The 21,072-nt window shown below is 39.4% G+C and overlaps 2 protein-coding genes across 6 annotated transcripts in view; one reads left to right on the forward strand and one right to left on the reverse strand.

The window, feature by feature from the left end:
• The window catches only part of S100PBP (S100P binding protein), a 31,925-nt gene extending 13,068 nt beyond the window's left edge, over nt 1-18,857 (reverse strand). Inside the window, exons 1-6 of one of the 4 annotated variants that reach the window (XM_082863650.1) lie at nt 18,765-18,823; nt 15,775-15,816; nt 12,770-12,886; nt 11,165-12,006; nt 10,421-10,506; nt 8,812-8,915 (exon numbers count right to left, since the gene is read on the reverse strand). In XM_082863650.1, the coding sequence (XP_082719776.1) occupies nt 8,812-8,915; nt 10,421-10,506; nt 11,165-12,004 (1,030 nt within the window). In that variant the 5' untranslated portion in view covers nt 12,005-12,006; nt 12,770-12,886; nt 15,775-15,816; nt 18,765-18,823. Of the gene's footprint in view, nt 1-8,811; nt 8,916-10,420; nt 10,507-11,164; nt 12,007-12,769; nt 12,887-15,774; nt 17,632-18,608; nt 18,691-18,764 lie in introns of those variants that run through there. The other 3 variants (XM_082863651.1, XM_082863653.1, XM_082863652.1) reach the window with 3 other exon arrangements.
• Nucleotides 18,858-19,132: 275 nt separating this feature from the next.
• Nucleotides 19,133-21,072, forward strand: part of YARS1 (tyrosyl-tRNA synthetase 1) — a 30,515-nt gene continuing 28,575 nt past the window's right edge. For both annotated transcript variants that reach the window (XM_082832903.1, XM_082832904.1), the window contains exon 1: nt 19,133-19,279. In XM_082832903.1, coding sequence (XP_082689029.1) covers nt 19,223-19,279 — 57 coding nt within the window. In that variant the 5' untranslated portion in view covers nt 19,133-19,222. The remainder of the gene's footprint in view (nt 19,280-21,072) is intronic.

Below are 21,072 nucleotides of genomic sequence, written 5' to 3' on the forward strand. Positions count from 1 at the left end.
TATTGGTAAATTCTACCAAACATTTAAAGGAAGAAACAATACCAATCCTGCACAAACTGAGAAACTGAGGAGAAAACAATTCCCAACTAAATTTATGAAGCCAGCATCACCATGATACTTAAACCAGAGGAAGACAGTACATACAAGAAAAATTGAAGACCAATATTCCTCATAAACAAGACATAAAAACCCTTAAAAATACTAGCAAATTGACTAAAGGATAATTCATCAAGACCCAGTGACTTTACCCCAGGAATGCAAGTTGGCCTAACAGTCAAAAAAAAGTAATAAATGTAGTACACTGTGTTACAAAATAAAGGAGAAACACAATATGATCCAAATAAATGCAGAAAATTCATTTGACAAAGTTCATCATTCATTCATGATAAAAACTCCCACCAAACTACAAATAGAAGGGGAACTTCCTCACCTGATAAAGAGCATCTATGATGAATCTACATCTAATATCATACTTAATGTACTAGAGATCCTAGTCAGTGCTGTAAGGCAAGAAATAAAAAAGGCTTATAGATTGGAAAGGAAGAAATACACTGTCCTTATTTGCAGATAAAGTCATGTTAACAAAGAAACTTCTAAGGGGTCTATTAAAAAGTTACCAAAAGTAATAGAAAAACTTAGCATGGTTGTAGGACACAAGGTCAACATAAAAAATCAACTGTATATCTATATGCTAGCAATGACCAGCTAGAAATTGAAAATCAAAAAGTATCACTTACAATACCATAAAAAAGCATAAGATACTTATGAATTAATTTAACAAAATATGTACAAGACCTGTACAAAAAACTGCTGAGAAATTAAAGACATAAATAAATTGAGAACTATATCCTGTTCATGGATTGGAAGGCTCAATATTGTTATGATATCAACTTTCCCCAAATTGTTCTACAGATTCAACACAATCTCAGTGAAATACCCAACAGGTATTTTTTTTAACAAATTGACAAGATGAAATTGATTTTAAAAACTTATGGAAATCCAAAGGACCAAACAATTTTAAGACTTACTATAAAGTTACAGTAATCAAGACAGTGTAATATTGACATAAGAAAATACACATATATTAATGGAACAGAATAGAGAAGTCAGAAATAAACACATGGAAAGAATAATTTTTTCAATAAATGGTGTTAGAACACCTAGATATTCATATTAAAAAAAAAAGAACCTAACCTTTGCCTTAAAAAAGCCATAAATAGTATAATCACTTTGGAAAACAGTTTGGAAGTTTCCAATACAGTTAAAAAAACACATACTAAATGACTCAGCAATTTCACTCCTAATTATTTTCCCTAGAGAAATGAACACATGTTCACACAAAAAATGCATATATGAATGTTTATAGATGCTTTATTCATAATAATCAAAAGCTAGAAACAGAAATGTCCATCAACAAATGATTAAACTGTGGTATATTCATACAAGGAAAAATTCAGCAGTGGATGTATAGAACATACATGCAACAACATGGAGTTGTTTCTTGTTGTTTTCAAAAACTACTCCAAGTAAAAGAAACCAAACACAAAAGAGCACATACTGCATGATTCCATTTATATGTAACTCTAGAAAAGACAAATCTAATCTATAATGACCAAAAAGAAATCAGTGCTTTCCTAGAGCTGAAGTGGAGGCAGGGACAGATTGACTGGGATGGAACACAAGGGAAATTTTTAGGGTGGTGGGAATGTTCTATCAAGCTTGATTGCTGTGATGATCTCACAAGTACATAGTTCTGTCAAAACTCACCAAGTACACTTAAAATGGGTACATTTTATTGCATGTAAAACATACCACATTAAAGTTGATTTAAAAAAAGAAAAACAGTTAATGCATACTTCCAGATAAATATAACAGGTTGACTGCATGAGTTTATCTCTTCTTGCTCCTAACATCCCTCACTAAATTGGAAAAGAAAGGTCTCAAATGAATGATCTTAGCAACCGTCTAAAGAAACTAGAAAAAGAAGAGCAAATGAAACTCTGAGTAAGCAGAAAAAGGGAAGCAATAAATATCAGAATGGGGGCTTCCCTGGTGGCACAGTGGTTGGGAGTCCGCCTGCTGATGCAGGGGACACAGGTTCGTGCCCCCGCCCGGGAATATCCCACATGACGTGGAGCAGCTAGGCCCGTGAGCCATGGCCGCTGAGCCTGCGCGTCCGGAGCCTGTGCTCCACAACGGGAGAGGCCACAGTGGTGAGAGGCCCGCGTACCACACACAAAAAAATATATCAGAATGGAAATTAATGAAACAGAAAAACAGAGAAAAATCAATGAAAAAGCTGTTTTTTTAAAAAAGAAAAATAATAATGTTGATAAAGTTTTAGCCAGACTGATTGGAAGAGAGAAAACACAAATGACCAATACTAAAAATGGGAAAGATGGTATCACTAGATACTATATAAAAGGTTAATAACAGAGTATTATTAACCTTAATGCCAATAAATTTAACAACTTAGATGAAATAAACAAATTCCTTGAAAGACTACCAAAGCTCACCCAAAAAGAGATACCAGTTCTTCTATACAAATTCTTCCAAAAAATTGAAGAGGTGGAAATACTTCCCAATTCACTCTGTGAGGCCACCATTACTCTGCTACCAAGACGACACAAAGAAATTACAAGAAAAGTACAGACCATATCCCTTATGAAGACAGATTCATAACAAAATTTTAGCAAATCAACCCAACACTATTAGTACAAGGATAATACTTTAAGACCAAGTGCAGAATGCTTAAGACCAGGAATGCAAGATTGGTTTAATACTGGAAAATCAAATAATACAATTCTCTAACATTATATGATTATCTCAGTAGATGCAGAGAAAGTATTTAATAAAATCCAATACCTGTTTCTAATAAAAATGTACAAATACCAACTGAATTTCCATATACTAGCAACAAACAATCTTGGTAAAGATTGGAGTAACTGGAATTCATACACTGCTGGTGGGTATATAAAATGGTACCACTTTGGAAAACAGTTTGGTAGGTTCTCAAAAAGTTAAACATACCTACTGTATGACCCAGTCATTTGAAAGCATATCCATACAAAGATTTGTACATGAATGTTTATAACAGCTTTATTTAAATAGCCAAAAATTGGAAACAATCCAAATGCCCATCATTAGATGAATGGATAAACAAATTGTGGTATATCTATATAATGGAATACTACTCAGCAATAAAAACGAATAAACTACCAAGAAAATGATTAACTGCAAAATAATTATGTTTTAAGAAAGAAGCCAGCCTCAAAAAAGAGTATACAGTGACAGCAGCTCAGCAGTTGCCTGGGGAGTGGAGGGAGCAAGGAAAGGCAGGAGGAAGGAATCACAAAAGGGCACGAAGAAATTTTGGGGTGTTACAGTATGTTTTTCTTGATTGCAGTGATAGTTTCATGGGTGTTTACATATGTCAAAATTCAACAAACTGTATACTTTAAGTTTGTGCAGTTTATTGTATTTCAATTAAAACTCAAGAGAGAAAAAATATCTTGAGAGAGGTAAGAAATTCATAAAATAAGAACATAAAAAAAAGAACAAAACAGGAAAGAATTCTTAGAAGTCATAAATGTGAATGTAAAAATAAAGAAGTTAATAAGAATAGAAAATATCCCAGAAAATAGAATAAAGAGACAGAGACAGAAAAGGGAAAGAAAAAGTAAGAGACGTAGAAGATCAATCCTTGGAAGTTCAATATCTAACTATTAGGAATTTCTTAAAGTGAGAGTAGATTATACAGAGAAGAAACAATTATCCAAGAAATATAAGAAATTCTCAGAACTGAGAAATATATATCCAAATTAAAAAGGCCCACTGAGGACTTCCTGGTGGTGCAGTGGTTAAGAATCCATCTGCCAATGCAGGGGACACGGGTTCCAGCCCTGGTCTGGGACGATCCCACATGCTGCAGAGCAACTAAGCCCGTGCGCCACAACTACTGAGCCTGTGCTCTAGAGCCTGTGTGCCACAACTACTGAAGCCCGCGAGCCTAGAGCCCATGCTCTGCAACAAGAGAAGCCACCGCAGTGAGAAGCCCGCGCACCACAACGAAGAGTAGCCCCCACTTACCACAACTAGAGAAAGCCCGCACACAGCAATGAAGACCCAATGCAGCCAAAAATAAATTAAATAAATAAATTTATTTTTTAAAAAAAAGTAGAATGGTGATTACCAGGGGCTTTGGGGGAGTGGCAGGGGAAGGCTAGTTATTTTTTAACGGGTATAGAGTTTGAGATTTGCAAGATAAAAAAGTTCTAGAGATCTGTTTCACAACAATGTGAATAAACTTAACACTACTAAACTATACACTTAAAAATGGTTAAGATGGTAAATTTTATGTTACTTTTTTTTACCACAATTAAAAAAAAAAAGACTAACGGGTCATGTCAGAAAACACAGGAGCCCGCTTGAAGGATTTCTCATTGGTCAAAACTGGGACAAATTGAGCATCAAAAAGAATACTGACTATAATTGATTAGAAGACATTGATTTTTTTTAATTCATGAGATAATAGTGATACTAAAAAAAAAATTGAAATCTTCATACAAGTATGCTAGCTAGTACTTGTAGAAGAAACGATATATTTAGAAAACAAACATTTTCTATGCAACTCTGTGTAGTAGCTGATTCCAGCAGAGATCACCAGTGAATGCTCAAACCATTAGGTGAACAATTGTTGTGGAACAGGATATTCAAATGGCACCAAGGAATCACCCCACAGATGACTTACTAATTACAAAGGGGAAAATGTACCTTAGAATGGAAAGATATGGCAGTTAACACTTTAACAAAGTGATCAAACTTAGCATCACTATTAGTAGAACAATCTGTCATTAGGTGGTGCCTCCTTATCTGATATGGGATGAACACACAATGGTACCTATGAATTATTCCAGCTTATTTTAAACGCTTAGTCTGAATCTAATCCCTCCTCTAGACCCAACTTCCAGTTTACAGGAAATATAGGGGATGGAGGAACAAGTTAAACAACGCCACGAGGAAACAATCAGACGCAATTCAGAAGGTGGGACAAACTACAAACCAAGTGACCTAGATTAAGAGAGACTAAAGAGACAATAACTAAACACATGAACCTTGATTAGATCTTGTTTGAACAATTTACAAGAAGACATTTTTGGGAAAACAGGGGAAACTGGAATATGGACTAGATATTAGATAATTTTAAGAAATTATGATTAAATATAAATTGCCAAGAAACATGTGAAAAATGTTTAACCTCATTAATTATTAAAAACAAAATGTTAAAATTTACCTGTCAAATTGGTGACAAAAATTAATACAATTTTTTTGGGCAGGACAATCTGGTAACGTGTAATGAAAGTTTTAAAAATGTTTATATACTTTACCCAGCAATTCCACTTCTAGGCATTCATCCTATAGAAATAAGAGTTGTACATAAACATTTATGAACCAGAATGTTCACTGCAGCATTACTAATGAAAATGGACATAAGCTAATTATCAAGATGGAATAATAAATGATACTTCATAATCATTAAAAAATCTTAATTTGAGATATTTAACATGGAAAGGTCCCTAATACATTAAGTAAATGGAAGAGAGTAGTTATATTTTGGGATCTTGGAGGGCAGAACTAGGAACTACCATTGGAAATTATAAGGAAGCACAGTTTGGCTCAATGTAAGGACTAATTTTCTAACAATTAGAATTTTCTGAAAAGAATCTAAAAAAGAATGAACATATGTGTATGTATAAGTGAATCACTTTGCTGTACACCTGAAACTAATACAACATTGTAAATCAACTATACTGTAATTAAAAAAAAAAAAGAATTTTCTAAGCAATGAATGGCCTGCTTCATGAGGTGATGAGTTCTGCACTATTAGACTCTAAGCAAAGGCTGAAGGGTCACTTGGCAAAGATAATACAGAACAGATTTATATGTTAGGAGATTAAGGAGATCTTAATGGTCCTTTCCTACTCTAAGAATTTATAATCCCATATAAAGTTATCCATTAGCTGGGATGTCAGAAAGGAAGTGGTTGGTATTTCTTTGTAAATGCTATTAAAGACCCATGTGGCACTAAACTAAAAAGAGATTATACCTATATTACAATAATAGAGTTGAAGAATGATTTACATTATTCTATTCTGTTATCAATAATATATACATTATTGATAAAGTAAAAGAAGATGATTGATTAACCTAATGGAGAGGATTCAAACTGAATTGATAGGAACTAATTTTGAACCTGCCCCCTATTAATTTCTCTGTGTCTAATAAGGAACCTGAAGTGAAATAGTGAAATAGCACTAAACATCTCAAAAAGAAGGGCAGGAGACGCTCTGCTCCTTCTTTTTGCTTCTAGCTGCCCAGTAATTCATACATAAAGAGAGGAGAGAAAGAATATGCCCACACCCCCCCGCAATATGGTTTATAAAATCTTTAAATGTTGGATGTATGACTATTAGGCAGTGGAAAGTGACACAGCATTTAGTATCACATTCGGTTCCTGAAAGGCAGAAGCAAGCACTGGAGGCCTATGAAGGTTTTAGAGTAACTGGTAATGTTGAAAATTCTTAGATGTAAAAAAGAAATCCCCCAAAAGATGCACTTAAAAAACCAACCAACCAACCAAACAAAAACCAACCTTTTATTATGGAAAATTTCAAATATACACAAAAGTAGAGAATAGTATAATAAGCCTCCCCCCCCCAATCACTCAGCTTCATTTATCAACATTTTTGTAAGGCTGTTTTCTCTAATCTTTCAGGTTGAGTTTTTTCATTTTGTTTTGTTTTTAGATTTAAAAGCAAACACCTGACATCACACTATTTTTACCTATAAAAACTTCAGTATGAGAAGATACACTTCCTTGCTAATAATACTAAATATTTAATAAATGTTAGTTGCTATGGCTAGGTACTGTTCTATGCATTATACTACTACTTACACGTATAATTTTTCCATAAACTAAGCCTCATTGTTATCTCCATTTTATAAATGAGAAAACTGAGTTTTTACTGGCTCAAGGTCACAAAGCCAGTAAGCAGTGGTGCAAGGATATGAACCCAGAAGTTAACTCTAGCCCAGACTTTGTTTTCCCGACCACTAAAGCAGGCTGACTTTTCTCTATTCTAGTTATTCTAGCCGTTCCTTATGGCATATAGATTGTTGTGATAAAGTGGAAGAGGGACTGCTGAATGAGGAAGAGACTGGAAAAGATGCAATAATATGAGCAGCTGCTCACTGCTCTTCTTGTGAAATTTTCTTTTCTAAATGCCCCAAATGAGAAAGAAAAATGTGATTGGATATCATCATTGTCAACTGCCTAGGATACAAAAGAAAGTAAGTCACCTCATAGAGGGAAAGCAATGATCAAGTCTCTTCCACAGAGGTTGAATATAGACGAACTTCTTTTAATTTGCCCCTCTAATGACAGCGGGGGGTGGGAGTGGGGATGTCTCTAGTTCCACAAGTCCTTGAGTTCAAGCAAAGTGATCTCACACGTAAGGCCAAGTAATCAGTATGAGCAGTATTTGACTGCTTAATGAAATCTCTGGGTAAAAAATAAAAGGACCCCGGAATATAAAATTCTTCTGGCTGATGTCTCAGAGTTCTAAACCTTTCACTCACAGCCTTATAAAAAGAAAAAAAAACTACTAAGTAATTCAAGATTTGTCAAAGAAAGGGGAGTTCTCCTTTGATCTTCAGCCAAAAATTCTTCTAAAACCCTCCCTACTGATTTACAATAGATCTTAGAGTAACTGAACTACATCATCTTCTCTGTGGAGCCTACCAAGGGCATCCTCCTTCCCCATCTTCCACTCTGCCCAAGCACAAACAGAAGGGCTCCTTCCCTGCTCCCACTGCATTTTATACATAATTCTACTAGAGCACTAATCAATACTGCAGTGTAATTATCTTTTCCTCTCTGGATTATCAATTCCCAGAGGTCTGAGACCCTATCTTAGTCTTTACATTTCCAATCCCTAATCTTCAAACTGAGCACCACTGAAAGTACTCAAGAAAGGTGTGCTGAATGAATAGAGAAAAAAGCTAAAGATGATAGAATATGGAGTGATCTTTATAAGAAGGAACTGTTTTACCAGTATTTTCTAATCTCTACACCTTCAGTACAGTTCACAAGCTTCACTTTAGGAATTTCCCCATCAGCCAATAGTTTAGGATGAATGAATGAAAACATGGACTATAGTCTCTTGAGGGCTGGAGAAAGAATTCAGCCGTTTTGGTTTGCAACAGCTTTTAATGAACTAGGGAGAACTCAGACTGAAGGATCTGGAAGATAGTCAAAGCCTTTCAAGAGCTTTTATTCAGATGCCAAGATGCAAGATGGTATTTGAAATGCCTGCTTTGTACATTTAAATGCTGAAGGCAACAGGGAAAATAATTCCAAATAAAAAACCAATGATTACCAAGCAGTGCCTGGTCGTCCACTACTAATTTTTATTTTTTATTATTTTTTTTCTACTAATTTTTAGACCAAAAAATCCGAAGCAAAAAAATCCCTAGCAAAAAAGGTCTGGTTACAGCCCTCAGCCATGGGGGAGACACTTTTCATGTACTGGTATGAGTCTCCTTGGACACCTCTCTAATACTGGTTAGCCAAACCACTTTGAGGATTATCTGGTTAGGCAACCCCTTGAAGTAAAAATCTTTGGAAAAGAAGTTATCTTTCTCACCAATTTACAAAAATTCAAGACAATCTCTCAGTTTAAGCTATATTACACTGGGAAAAAAAAAGTCTCATCACATTTTTTATATGCCATTCTTTGATTACTGTGTTACCTTGGTTAGAGTCCACTGGGTCTTCTATATGAGCAATGACATTCCTGAGATAACTTTGCTTCTGCTTTTCTAGATCTGATGGTGAAAACGTCGGAATATTAGTCCTTGAACAAAGCAAACCAGGAGGAAAAACAATCAGTTAGAACCATGAATATAGTGCTTTGTACAGAGAAGACATATACAGCTGATGGATTAGAACAACTAACTCTCAAAACACTCTCTAAGATCCAATGACAAAAGACAGTGTTAGTCACGTAATATGAAGCTGCAACCAAGTATGGAGTTGAGAGAAAAAAAATAGATATAACCTCCTGTTAACAAGGCATAGGGACTTCCTTGGTGGTGCAGTGGTTAAGAATCTGCCTGCCAGTGCAGGGGACAGGGGTTTAAGCCCTGGTCTGGGAAGATCCCGCATGCCGCAGTGCAACTAAGACCGTGCGCCACAACTACTGAGCCCGCGTGCCACAACTACTGAAGCCCACGTGCCTAGAGCCCGAGCTCCGCAACAAGAGAAGCCACCCCAATGAGAAGCCCATGCACCGCAACAATGAATAGCCCCCACTCGCTACATCTAGAGAAATCCCACGCACGGCAACGAAGACCCAACGCAGCCAAAAATAAATAATTAATTAATTAAAAAACCAAAACAAGGCATAGCAAAGCAAAGACTGCCTACTCCATAGAGACAGAAAGCATTTGTTGAGTAATTCAAGGTTAGTCAGGAAATAGTTAACTTCATAGAGCCACAGAAAAACTGAATAAGATAAAGACCAAAAAGAACCAGCTGGATCTGGCAATTAAAACATTGGTGACCTTGGCAAGAACAATTTCTGGCCCTCACTCATGCTGATTACACTGTACTAAGGAGTCTGTGGATGAGATAGTGAGTTTATTACTGCTCCAAGTAGCCTTAATTTCCACTGTATACAATTCACAAAGTTCCTTCAAGTCACCAAAGCAAAACAAGAAAAAAACCCCAGAAAACTGGGATTAGGGGTGGTAGGAATAAATTTAGTATCTGTGTAATCAAAAATTTTAAAAGAATCTCGTTGTAAGGAAGCCAATCTGACTCAACCTAAAAAAACAGCTTTGCTAATTGAAAAGGCCCATGTAGAGATACTGCCATCTCCTGGCAACAAGAGAACAGATTGAAAAGGTGACCCAGATCTGCAAACTCTATAAAATTTTCTCCCCAAGGACAGTTATATGCAAGTTGGGAGAGATGGCTAAATGATTTTCTACATAGTTATATCTTAACATTTTTGTAAAAATTATTCTAACTTCCTATATCTGTGACCAAGTTTCCCCACACGCAGGGAAAGAAATCTTACATTTATACAGTGCTTTGACTAATATGTCTTTTTTTCTCTTCAAAATAACCCTGTGAGGCAGCAGGGAAGGCATCATTAGCCTCATTTTATTGACAAAGAAACCAAGGTCAGAGAATATTTGACTTGTTCAAGGTCACACAGTTATTGGTAGTCCCAGAACTTCAAGTATGCTTACTTCTGGTGCAGGGCTTTTTCCCCACACTAAGGAGAAACTCAGGAGAGGAAGAAAGCAAATGAAGAGAACCAACAGAAACCAGAATACTTCACCATACCATTACCTTGTTTTGGTTTGCAGAACAGGAATGACTTTGCCTAGTCTTTTTTCATGGACCTTCAGCTTCCCAGAATCCTTGTCAAGAACATCCTGCGTTTTTTCAGAGCAGAAAGAATGAAGAAGCAAAGATGGCCCTTAGTTATAACAAAACATCATTTATGGAAATATTCTTGAACTAATGGCTACATAGGCATACTCGCGAACCCTAGTGTGTACCGGGCACTAAGGGAGGTGCTTTAAATGAGATAATGACGGTAATCTCAAGAAAAAAAAAAAAAAAACCCTAAGCGGTATGGACTGTTACACCCATTTGACAGATAGGGAATCAGGCTCAAAGAGGTTAGGTAAATTGTCCAAGATTTTTCAGCTCTTCAGTGGCTGACTCAGAGCTGTTTTATCTAATATATACAGCGTGGCAACCAAATATTGAGGCTTAGGCTGAAACCCAAAGAAAGGAGAAATAAAAAAATCATCATCATCTTAGTCTATTCAGTAAATGGTTAATTTAGTACTATGTACCAGTTACTGTCAATAAATTATTTAATTAATCTTTACTATACTGTAAAGTATCATTTACTCCAATTTATAGATAAGAAATTGTGAGGAAACAGAGAAGCTAAATAATTTGCCCAGGGTCACAGTGCTAGTCAGGATTCAAACCCCAATTTATTTGAATACAAAGCTCTGCTATACAGCTTCTGAATGAAAATAATTTCATTCTGCTCTTCACCTTGAAAAATATACTTACTTTGTTTGATGAACTGGAAACAACCGGAAACCTCATTTCAAAACTTGATTTATGTGATCCATTTCTCCAGGCTGACCCTGTATTAGGAGTTTCTGAATGGTCCAAGATCTGAGAGAATACAGGTGTAGGTTTCTTACTGTCAGACATGTTTTTATCAGAGACAGTTTGTTGAAAGTTACTGTTTGAAAAAGGGAGTGGGGACCCATCATAGGCAGAGTTACTGAGGCTGATCCCTTCAGATTCTGTGCAAATTGTGCTCTCATTTAGGCTAAGACCATCTTCTCTCATCTCTTCTCCAAGGGAGGAGGGTTTTTCAGTAACTTTGGATGTATCAGTCTTGTCCTTATCAAGTACAACATTACAAACTGTTGGATCAAATGGTGCAACTGTAACTTTTATAAGATTCTTTTCTAGTGCAAAGTGTCTGTTCAATGGTTTAGGAGGAGTTGGTCCATGACCAACTGATGTATTTAGCTGAGGTAGTTTGAAGAGGCTAGTGGTCTCAGCTTCTGGTCCCAAGCTGTACAATGAATTTTTCTCTTGGGGAGTATCAAGTGGAATTTGACTCCCTTTCCCTCCCTTCTCAACATTCCTGCTGTCATGGTTAGGCAAGCCTCCTCCCCAAGAAAAGTGCTCATTTGATAGGTCATCATCCTTCAAGAGTTCCTGAATCTCTTCCTCCGTGAAACTGAAATGGCCATCATCTTCCCCATCAGACAGCTCCAGCAAGGAGTCATCCAATCCGTCCTCATCCAAGGAATCCCAAGAAAATGGGGCATTGTCTTTAGGCAAAAGAGAGGTACCAGAAGACTGTTCAGAGGGCACTAGTGAGCACGGCATATCTGGAGAAATAAAAGGCAGTTTCGCTGAGGAACAGGAAATACCCTTATATCAATTCCAATCTGCTCTAGAGAGTGGTGGTGTCTTAGTATTTCAAATTCTTTGCACTATGACTTGTAACATGAGAAAGTTTTAAGATATTTAAGCTTACCAGAATCATGGAAATATATATCAGAACAATGAGATACTTTTTTTCCTATCAAAATGGCAAAAATTAAGATGACACAGTAATCTAGTTTGGTGAGAATGTGAGAAACAAGGATCCTCACACACTATCAGTGACAGTATAAGTCAGTACAATATTTTGTGGAGAGAAATTTGGCAACAGCATTTGATCCAGCAATTTCACTTCTGGAAATTTATCTTGCAGAAGTACCTGTACAAAGGCACACAGATACATTTACAAAGATGTTCAAAGCAGCATTATTCAAAACATCCAAGTATTGGAAACAACCTAAATGTCCATCACCAGAACTGTTCAGTAAAATCATGGTACACTCATGTTATAGAATACTTTATAATTATTTAAAAACACAATGAAGTGGATCTGTATATACTTTACAATTATTTAAAAACACAATGAAGTGGATCTGTATATACTATCATGGAATAATATCTATAACATACAAACAAAATAAATATGTATGTAAAATGTTTGGATTTTCACAGTTTACACTTTTTAGAAAGCAAACATGTATTACTTCTGAAAATGAAAAACAAAAAAAACTTTAAGCATACAATAAGATAAAGAATTGTCTTTCATACTGTGTGGAGCTGCTGGTGTGATCTCTGCCTTTGCCACGAGACCAAATGGAAAAAGGGTTCAGCTCCTGCTAGCTGTTCTTTTCAGGAGACTTGTCAAAATGATTGACTCCCACCTTCCTGCAGGCACAAAGAAAATTAGAGGATCTTCTCATCACTTTCAACTCTGCTAATTACAAAGTCAACTGCATTATGCTTTAAGGTGCTCCATCTATTAATTTTGATCTTGATTTTTTTTAAATACCACAAAGTTGGATTTCGAGTCAAGAACATCAAAGAAAAACCTTTAGAGGAAAAATTATGCAACTAAGGAACTAATTTTCCTCCTCCCAACAATACTTTCTTAAGAATATCATTTGCTCTAGTAAGATGAGTACTGTCTTGAGTCCAAAGACCTGGGTTGTTGTCCTGGTTCTGTCAATAACCAGCTGTGATAATTTGGGCAAGCCACTTAACCAGGGACTTGTTTCCTCATTTACAAAATAGGGAAGGGATGGAGAACAGGGATTAGGTGATGTCTAAGATTCCCCCAAGATCTAAAAGTTATTATTATGACCATACATATAAAAGCTATAATTATGACCATACATAATACATACGATATATGTATTATGACCATACATATATACATATATAATTACGACCATACATTTTCAATACATATATAAACACAAAGAACAGGTCTGGAAAAATACAACGCAAAATTGATGACTGTCATAACCTGCGGGGGAATCCTGAGAGGACAAGGGGAGACTTTAGTATTTTACTTTTTTACTTGAATATTTATATATTACTTGTATAATTAAAACCTAGTTCTTAAATAGCTAATGACGGACCTAATCTCTAATTATTTTCTAGATGGCAAAGGTGATAGAAAGCTGATATTTACATATCACATGTCAACAGCTAAGAAGCTATAAGAAACACTTAATCACCAAACTCAATAATTTGGAAAATTCTTGTAGCCTTTTAACTGTGAATTCTCCCCCACCCCACTTCCCTCCCTGAATTTTAGTTTTGGTTCATGCACTCTTTCAGGAAACATTTTCTGAGCTACTATCCTCACACAGCACTGAGCTAGATAATTTGTCTCTATAAGTTTTCTAAGAAATAAAGATATGATTTCCACCCTCAAGGAATGTATAATCTTCCTACAGAGACAACACTGAAAGTTACGTACCAATATGAGAAAATACAAAATGCTATGGACAATAAAGTACTATAGAAAGAGGGAATTCCCTGGTGGTCCAGTGGTTAGGACTCCATACTCTCACTGCCTAAAGCCGCGGGGCGGGGCGCAGCACAGCGGGGTGGAGCGGGGTGGGGGGAAGTACTAGAGAAAGTTAGAAGGAAATGGGAAGGATTATAGAATTTTAGAATTAGAAGGGACCTATGTAATGTATAGCATGGTGACTATAGTTAACAATAGTGTATTTTTTATTTTAAAGTTGCTAAGAGAGATCTTAAAAGTTATCATCATTAGAAAAAAAACTCCTGTGTGAGGTAATGTATGTTAACTAAACTTATTGTGGCAACCATCTTGCATTATGTACATATATCAAATCACGTTGTATAACTTAAACTAATACAATGTTATATGGCAATTATATCTCAAAAAACCTGGGGGAAAAACAAGTTAAAGAAAAAGGCTTGTCCATCTTAGAGATGAGATGGGACAAAAAGGGAAGAAATATTAAGCACCTGTTATAAACTATGCACTGTGAGACACATTTTACAACTCTAACCCCTCAATATAACTCTATAACACAGATCTTATCAAAGAAACTAAGCTGTTATATTTAAACTTAAGAGTTGCCATGGCTTTTTATCTTATTTTACCAATATTTCAGCAATTGGGAGACAGTTCTAGGCAGTGAAGCAGGTGTCTCTATGAAAAGTAATTTCTCTGCCCAGTGACTGGGTTATATTATAGAGTGAAGTTATTTCTTTAGGCAGCAGTAAGAAAAAAGTTTACTTTTGGAAAAATTTTTCTTTTACTTAACGAAGTTTGTGGGTGTCAAGCACAAGTATCACAGGCACAGGGGTTAAGCAGCCACATTTCCGAGAGAAGCTCTTTCTGAGCCACCACCCCCACTCTCCAACTCTCTCCAAAAGGTCTAGTCCTGGGAGTTCCCAGGCAGTCCAGTGGTTATGATTCCGCACTTCCACTGCAGGGGGCACGGGATCCCAAATGCAGCATGGTGCCGCCAAAAAGAAAACTGAAACAAACAAACAAAAGGTCTAGTCCAAGCACTTGCTTAATCAAATGAAGAGTTCAATACATTTTCACTTTTGGGAAACTAAAGTTCAGAGGCATTTAGTATACCAAGTATAAAGAGCTAATATGCTAGAACAAGGATCCAAACCCAAGTCTAATTCCAAAGACAATGTTTTTTCTTGTTTTTTTCTACCACCCTTGTGATGGACTTGCCCTGGATCAGTAAGCAAATGGCAGAGCCTTCTACATTCAGTACACTCTCTAATATACTACGAAGGATGCAGACATCAAAGAGGGCTTTTGGTCCCTTGGCAAAAATAATTTAAGCCACCTTATTTTGCACAGGCTTCCCTTGATTTCCCAAGTGGAATGGAATAACATGAGAAATAACTGTGAATGTGGCCAAACCTCATTGGAAGAAAAACATCACTACTTGCAAACTTTACTGTGCACACAAAGGACCACTATTCTTCATAACCACTGAAAGCATCAATTCCTATGCCACATGACATCCACAGGCACAGAGCTGGCTCTTCTGAGCTTCTCTCATAGAATGTTCCAATAGGTCTAGGAGCAAAAGCATGCAGAATACCATATACATATAACATTTAACTTTCACAAATCATTCTCTTCACAATTTTATTTCCTCATTTTAAAAAATACTTTTTATTATAATTTAAAACATATACAAAAACAGCGTAATAGTATAATGAATTCCCCCATACGCATCACACAGCTCCAACAACTATCGACCCATAGCTAACCTTGCCCCATCCACTTCCCCCTTTACCAGATTATTTTGAAGCAAGTCCCAGGAATCACATCATTTCATCTGTAAATAACAAGAATTCCTCATCATAAAATATCCAGTTCATATTTCCAGCTATTTTATAAATGTCATATTTTTTAAGATAAAAAAAAACCAGTATCCAAATAAAGGCCATATATTGCAATCGGCTGATAGGTCTTGTGAGTTTTTTAATCTACAGATTCCCATCTTTTTTTTTTTACAATTTATTTGTTAAACAATAACACAAATTGTGTATAGATACATATATATACATCATTAAATAGAAATAAGGAACACCAAGTTCAGGATAGTGACTACCTCTGGTGGTGGGGAGGGAAGAGGAATGGCAAGGGGGTGTGAGTAGGTTCAATTCTATCTGTAATGTTTTATTTCTTTAAAAAACATTAATAAGAAAAGATCTAAAACAATAAAGCTAGGTGGTGGGTATAACAGTATTCGTTATTGTTACATGGTATAACTATAATTTTTATATGCTTGAAATATTTAATAATAAAAACATTTTAAAATTAAGAAGTCAGTGGGGAAAGATACAATTATATTCTGAAGTTTCAAATGTCCTCCCTTGTAAAATAGGGACCATCACAGTACCTACTTCATAAGGCTGTTGCAAGAATTAATGAGATCATGAACATCAAAGTACTTAGCATACTACAGGCACAACGTAAAAGTTAAATTAGTAGTGGCTGGTTATTATTTTACCCCACCATCATCATCTCCCTGACCCCTGAAGAGTTAGTCAGTCTTAAGATAAGCACAGTAATGGTAGGAAAAGATTGTTAAACCGATAGGAAACTTCCCCTGGTCCCTGCTTGTTAAGAAATTATTCAGTATGCTCTAATCCCTTCTAATTTAACCCAGCATCTTGTCAACCACACTGTCACAATAAATTGGTTAAAGATGAGGCCGTATGGACATTTGGAATATCAGGCAAATTCTGCAAATTAACGGTCACTGAAGTGAGACACTGGACTAAAATTCAGAGACCTCTGTATTTCACTTGAAGTCTCTGAACCTCAATACAGATGAGAACACCATTCTGAAAAATGGAGGATAATTAGTCACTGTTAACTTCAAACACAGATTATCATGAGGATCAAATGAGGGGATGTTTATGAAAGCATTCTAAACCTAAAAGCCTTATACTAATGAAAGTTGATATTTAATAAATCTGCAAGGGAGGAAAAAAAATCCCGGATAAAACTGAAGTTCTAAAGTGAAGTTCCACAAGACAGCCTTAGTACTTCCCTGTCTGCCATTCCACCATCACCTGCCTTTCTTGGCACTTGCTTTGTAGTGATCTGAAATATGAGGATCTCCTTATTTTTAAAGGAAAAATATTTTCACCATCTCCCAAGTCTATCTCTTAATTCTCTGCTCCCCATCCCTTCTGTGACCCTATTCTGTCCTTCCATGTCTCTCTCACCTGTCCACCCCCCTCTTCACACTTCGGTTTACCACCCCCTCCCTCTGTTCTCTAACCTCCTGGTTGCAACTTCAGAAACTGGCTCCCTTTCTATTTTTATCGTACCTAAGAAAACCTACTGCCTTAAAGCACAAAGCCTTATTTTATTAAGGCCACGAAAACTGCAACACCAGACACAACCCCACATCCCTCTTTCAAGGCTCTAAAGCCAAGACCATTACCAAGCTGGATCTGACAGGTATGGCCAAGGGAAAGGATTATTTCCAAGAGACCGGACTTCCCCAATGACCTTTAATTTCCAACCTTTCCTACATGCAATACCTGTGAGACATACAGCACTAAAGGCACTCTGTAGGCTTTATCACTCCATAAAACGGCCATAAAGTTTAATCAAAATCAAACTGAACTGAAATTATCTGAGAATTCTGTAATGCCCTTTGCCGTAAACACTGCAGGACAGAAAAACGACCCAGGGCTGGAAATCTCTGCTTGAGGTAACGTTTCGCTTAGATAAGGGTGCCAGGACATCATCCCACATGGGCATAAAGACAAAATACTTCCCAGCTGCAGCAACAGGTTTCTTTTTAAAAAGAAAATGTCTTTTAAATAATTTAGATAGGTTTGCTAAAGCTTGAAGCCTCTAACAAATCCACAAGAAACGAGGTCAGGTTGGGGCAGCAAGAACCTAACTCAATCACTTCCTCTCCGGGGCCCACCCTGCAGTGCCAACTGCCCGCCCTCCAGCCCAGGAAGGAACCGGTGCCGCCTCCAGTCCTATAGCGCTAGGAGGAAGGGGAATCGCAGTTCACCCTTCGTAGGATACGGCTTGTCCGCCCCCAGCTCTCCCTCAGAAGCGCTGCGACACGGCATCGCCCTCGGGGCTGGGCCTTCGCACTTCCCGCCTCCGGCTCCCCTCCTCCCAAAAGACCAAGAGTTCCCGCCTCCCGGGAAAGGCGGGAGAAGCGCGGGGCTTGCTGCCCACCCCTCCCCCAGCAGGAGCAAAAGCGGCCCGCCAGCAGGCCAGCGCAGTGCACCCTCACCCTGCGGATGGCTGCCCACCCCACACCTCAGCTGGACCCGGGCCTCCGCTCCCCGCTGGGGCGGCTCAGCCTCTCCACCCCCCAGCCCCCCGCTCGCAAGGCGCGGCCAGAAAGACCGCGATCTTCTGCCTACCGACACCCTCCCGGCCCCGTGGGGTAGAGGGCAGAAGCACTCCCTCCATCTCCACCTCCAGCCCCCCCGCCCCCACTGGGTAGGGAGAACGGACCTCACTCCCCCTCTCGGGTAACCAGACGGCCTCCCTTTGCCTCGGCAGGGTGAGGGGCATCTATCGCCCGCCGACGTGGAGGTGGGGGGCAGAGACACTCCCCCCCCCCCCCACCGCCATCACCTCAGAAACGACAACAAGCCCTTCTCCCGCCAGGGTGAGGGCCTCTCAACCCCTCAACGGGGCGGACGGCTTGCGCGGCCCTCTGGAGAAGCAACAGGCGACCCCATCCCCCTCCCAGCCGAGGAACGCCGACCCCCTCGTCCCTCAGCTGTTCACCTCCAGAAGCCGGGCCCAAGCCTAGGTGAACGACTGCACCTCACTCCGCCCCCTGCGCCATTTTATCGCCCCCTCCCCGACCTCCCCCACCGCGAGGCTGCCGGGCCAGCGCCAGGGGGAGGGCAAACAGGCAGTGATTGGCAGGAAACCGCCCCGCCTCTCAGAAGGTTGTGCCCCGCGCAGGCGCCGCAGCTCCGCCCTCCGCACCGCTTACCCCACCTACTGGCTCCACCCCTTTTCGTCTCATCGACCGGCTCGACTTTTCGCTGCTCCTGACTCTTTCCTGGCTGCTGGTAGGAGGACAAGGGTCCAGGCCGAGCAAGCCGAGCGACGAGTTCAGCTGATGCAACCTAACTGGACCTGCGTGACAGTTCCCGGCACGCGGCGGCGGCGGCGGCGGCGACCGAGAAAGGGGCGCGAGTGCTGGGCTCAGGGCGGGAGACGGAGGGGACAGAGCCATGGGGGACGCTTTGAGCCCTGAAGAGAAGCTGCACCTTATCACCCGGAACCTGCAGGTTGGGCCTCGGGGTTGGAAGTGCGCCGTTGGGGACTGGGGGCCGGAGGTCCAGTGATCCTGAGGCCCGCTACGGGGTCATAAGTGTGTGAGGCCGGGGACTCCGCGCCGAGGCCGCTCTGAGAGAGATTGCAGTCCTCACTGCCCGTCGGTCAGTCCCACAGAAATCACAGTAGGCTCACCTCCAGTGTGCAGTTACTTGTGTTGAGCCAGGCTTCGAATCCAGGGCTCCCACCCCACCCACCCTATTATGTGCCAGGCGCGGTGCTAGGCGCTGGGGGATACGTCGGGCGGACCCTGCCCTCCCAGAGCATGTCTGGAGGAAATCAGACGTTTAAAATGACCCATAATCCAAACATTTAATTACAGTCGAAACAAGTACTGGAAGGTACTTTACGCGGAGATCTTTCTTGAAAGGAAGTTTCGGGGGAGGGCCGGGGGCAGTGTCAGGGAAAGCTGAGGAAGTGACCTCTAAACTGCGCCCTGAAGGATGCGGATCACTTCTTCACTCCACTTGTGTTCCTGCTGGTTCCAGGCACTGAAGGAGTAGAAGTTAACCAGAATACTGGGGGCTATAAACGTGTCAGGTAGAAGGAACCCAGGTCAAGATCCAGAGGGAAGAAAGAACCCTGTGGTTCAGAGAGAAGGCTAACTTGGCTGGAGTAGAGGAAGCAAAATGCAGACCAAGCACTGGGAAATATTTATGTTGCTCATTCCCTTGACTCAGGCCTCTACTGTCACGCTGCCTGGAAGGCCTTTCTTGGCCACGTTATTTAAATAACAAACCGCTGCCACCAGAACTGCCACATCCCTTGCTCTGCCTTTTGTTGTTGTTTCTCCATAGAACTTACCACCATCTGACATCCTATACATTTTACGTGTTTGTTTAGGAGGCATAGGCAGGGACCAGGTCATGAAGGCCTTGTAAGCTATGTTTAACATTGGGGTTTTAGAAAGGGCAGTGGTTACATTAGTTGGGCCACAGCTTGCTTTTCTCTTTTTATGAGATACAAGTAACATATCATAAAATCCACCCTTTTAAAGTGTGCAATTCAGTGGGGTTTTTTTTTTGTTTTTTTTGTTTTTGCGGTACACGGGCCTCTCACTGTTGTGGCCTCTCCTGCTGCGGAGCACAGGCTCCGGACGCGCAGCCCCAGCGGCCACGGCCCACGGGCCCAGGCGCTCCGCGGCATGTGGGATCCTCCCGGACTGGGGCACGAACCCATGTACCCTGCATCGGCAGGTGGACTCACAACCACTGCGCCACCAGGGAAGCCCAATTCAGTGGGTTTTGATGTAGCAACAAGGTTGTTCAATTATCACCATTATTTAATTCCAGAACATTTTCATCATCAAAAATAACCTGTACCCATTAGCAATCACTGCCCATTCCTCCCATCTCCCCAGCCCTAGGGAAACATGAATCTGCTTTCTGTCTCTAATTTGCCTGTTTTAAACATTTCATATAAATGGAATCATAATATGTGGCCTTTTGTATCTGGCTTATTTCACTTAGCATAATGTTTTCAAGTTTCATCCATGTTGTTGCACTTATCAGAACTCTATTCCTTATGACGGCTGAATCATATTCCATTATATGAATATACTACATTTTGTTTCTGCATTTGTCAGTTGATGGACATTTGGGTTATTTTCACTCATAATTTGATCTTAACCAGAGATTCTTGCATGCTTCCCCTTAGGCAGATCCTTTGTTTCCTAACCTCTCTCCATAAAATAAAGAGAGGTTGGGAAGAAATGGCACACAAAGCTAGTGGCATTGACTTACTCAGG

The sequence above is a fragment of the Leucopleurus acutus genome (assembly GCF_964270905.1).
Source record: "Leucopleurus acutus genome assembly, chromosome: 2".
Lineage (NCBI taxonomy): Eukaryota > Metazoa > Chordata > Mammalia > Artiodactyla > Delphinidae > Leucopleurus > Leucopleurus acutus.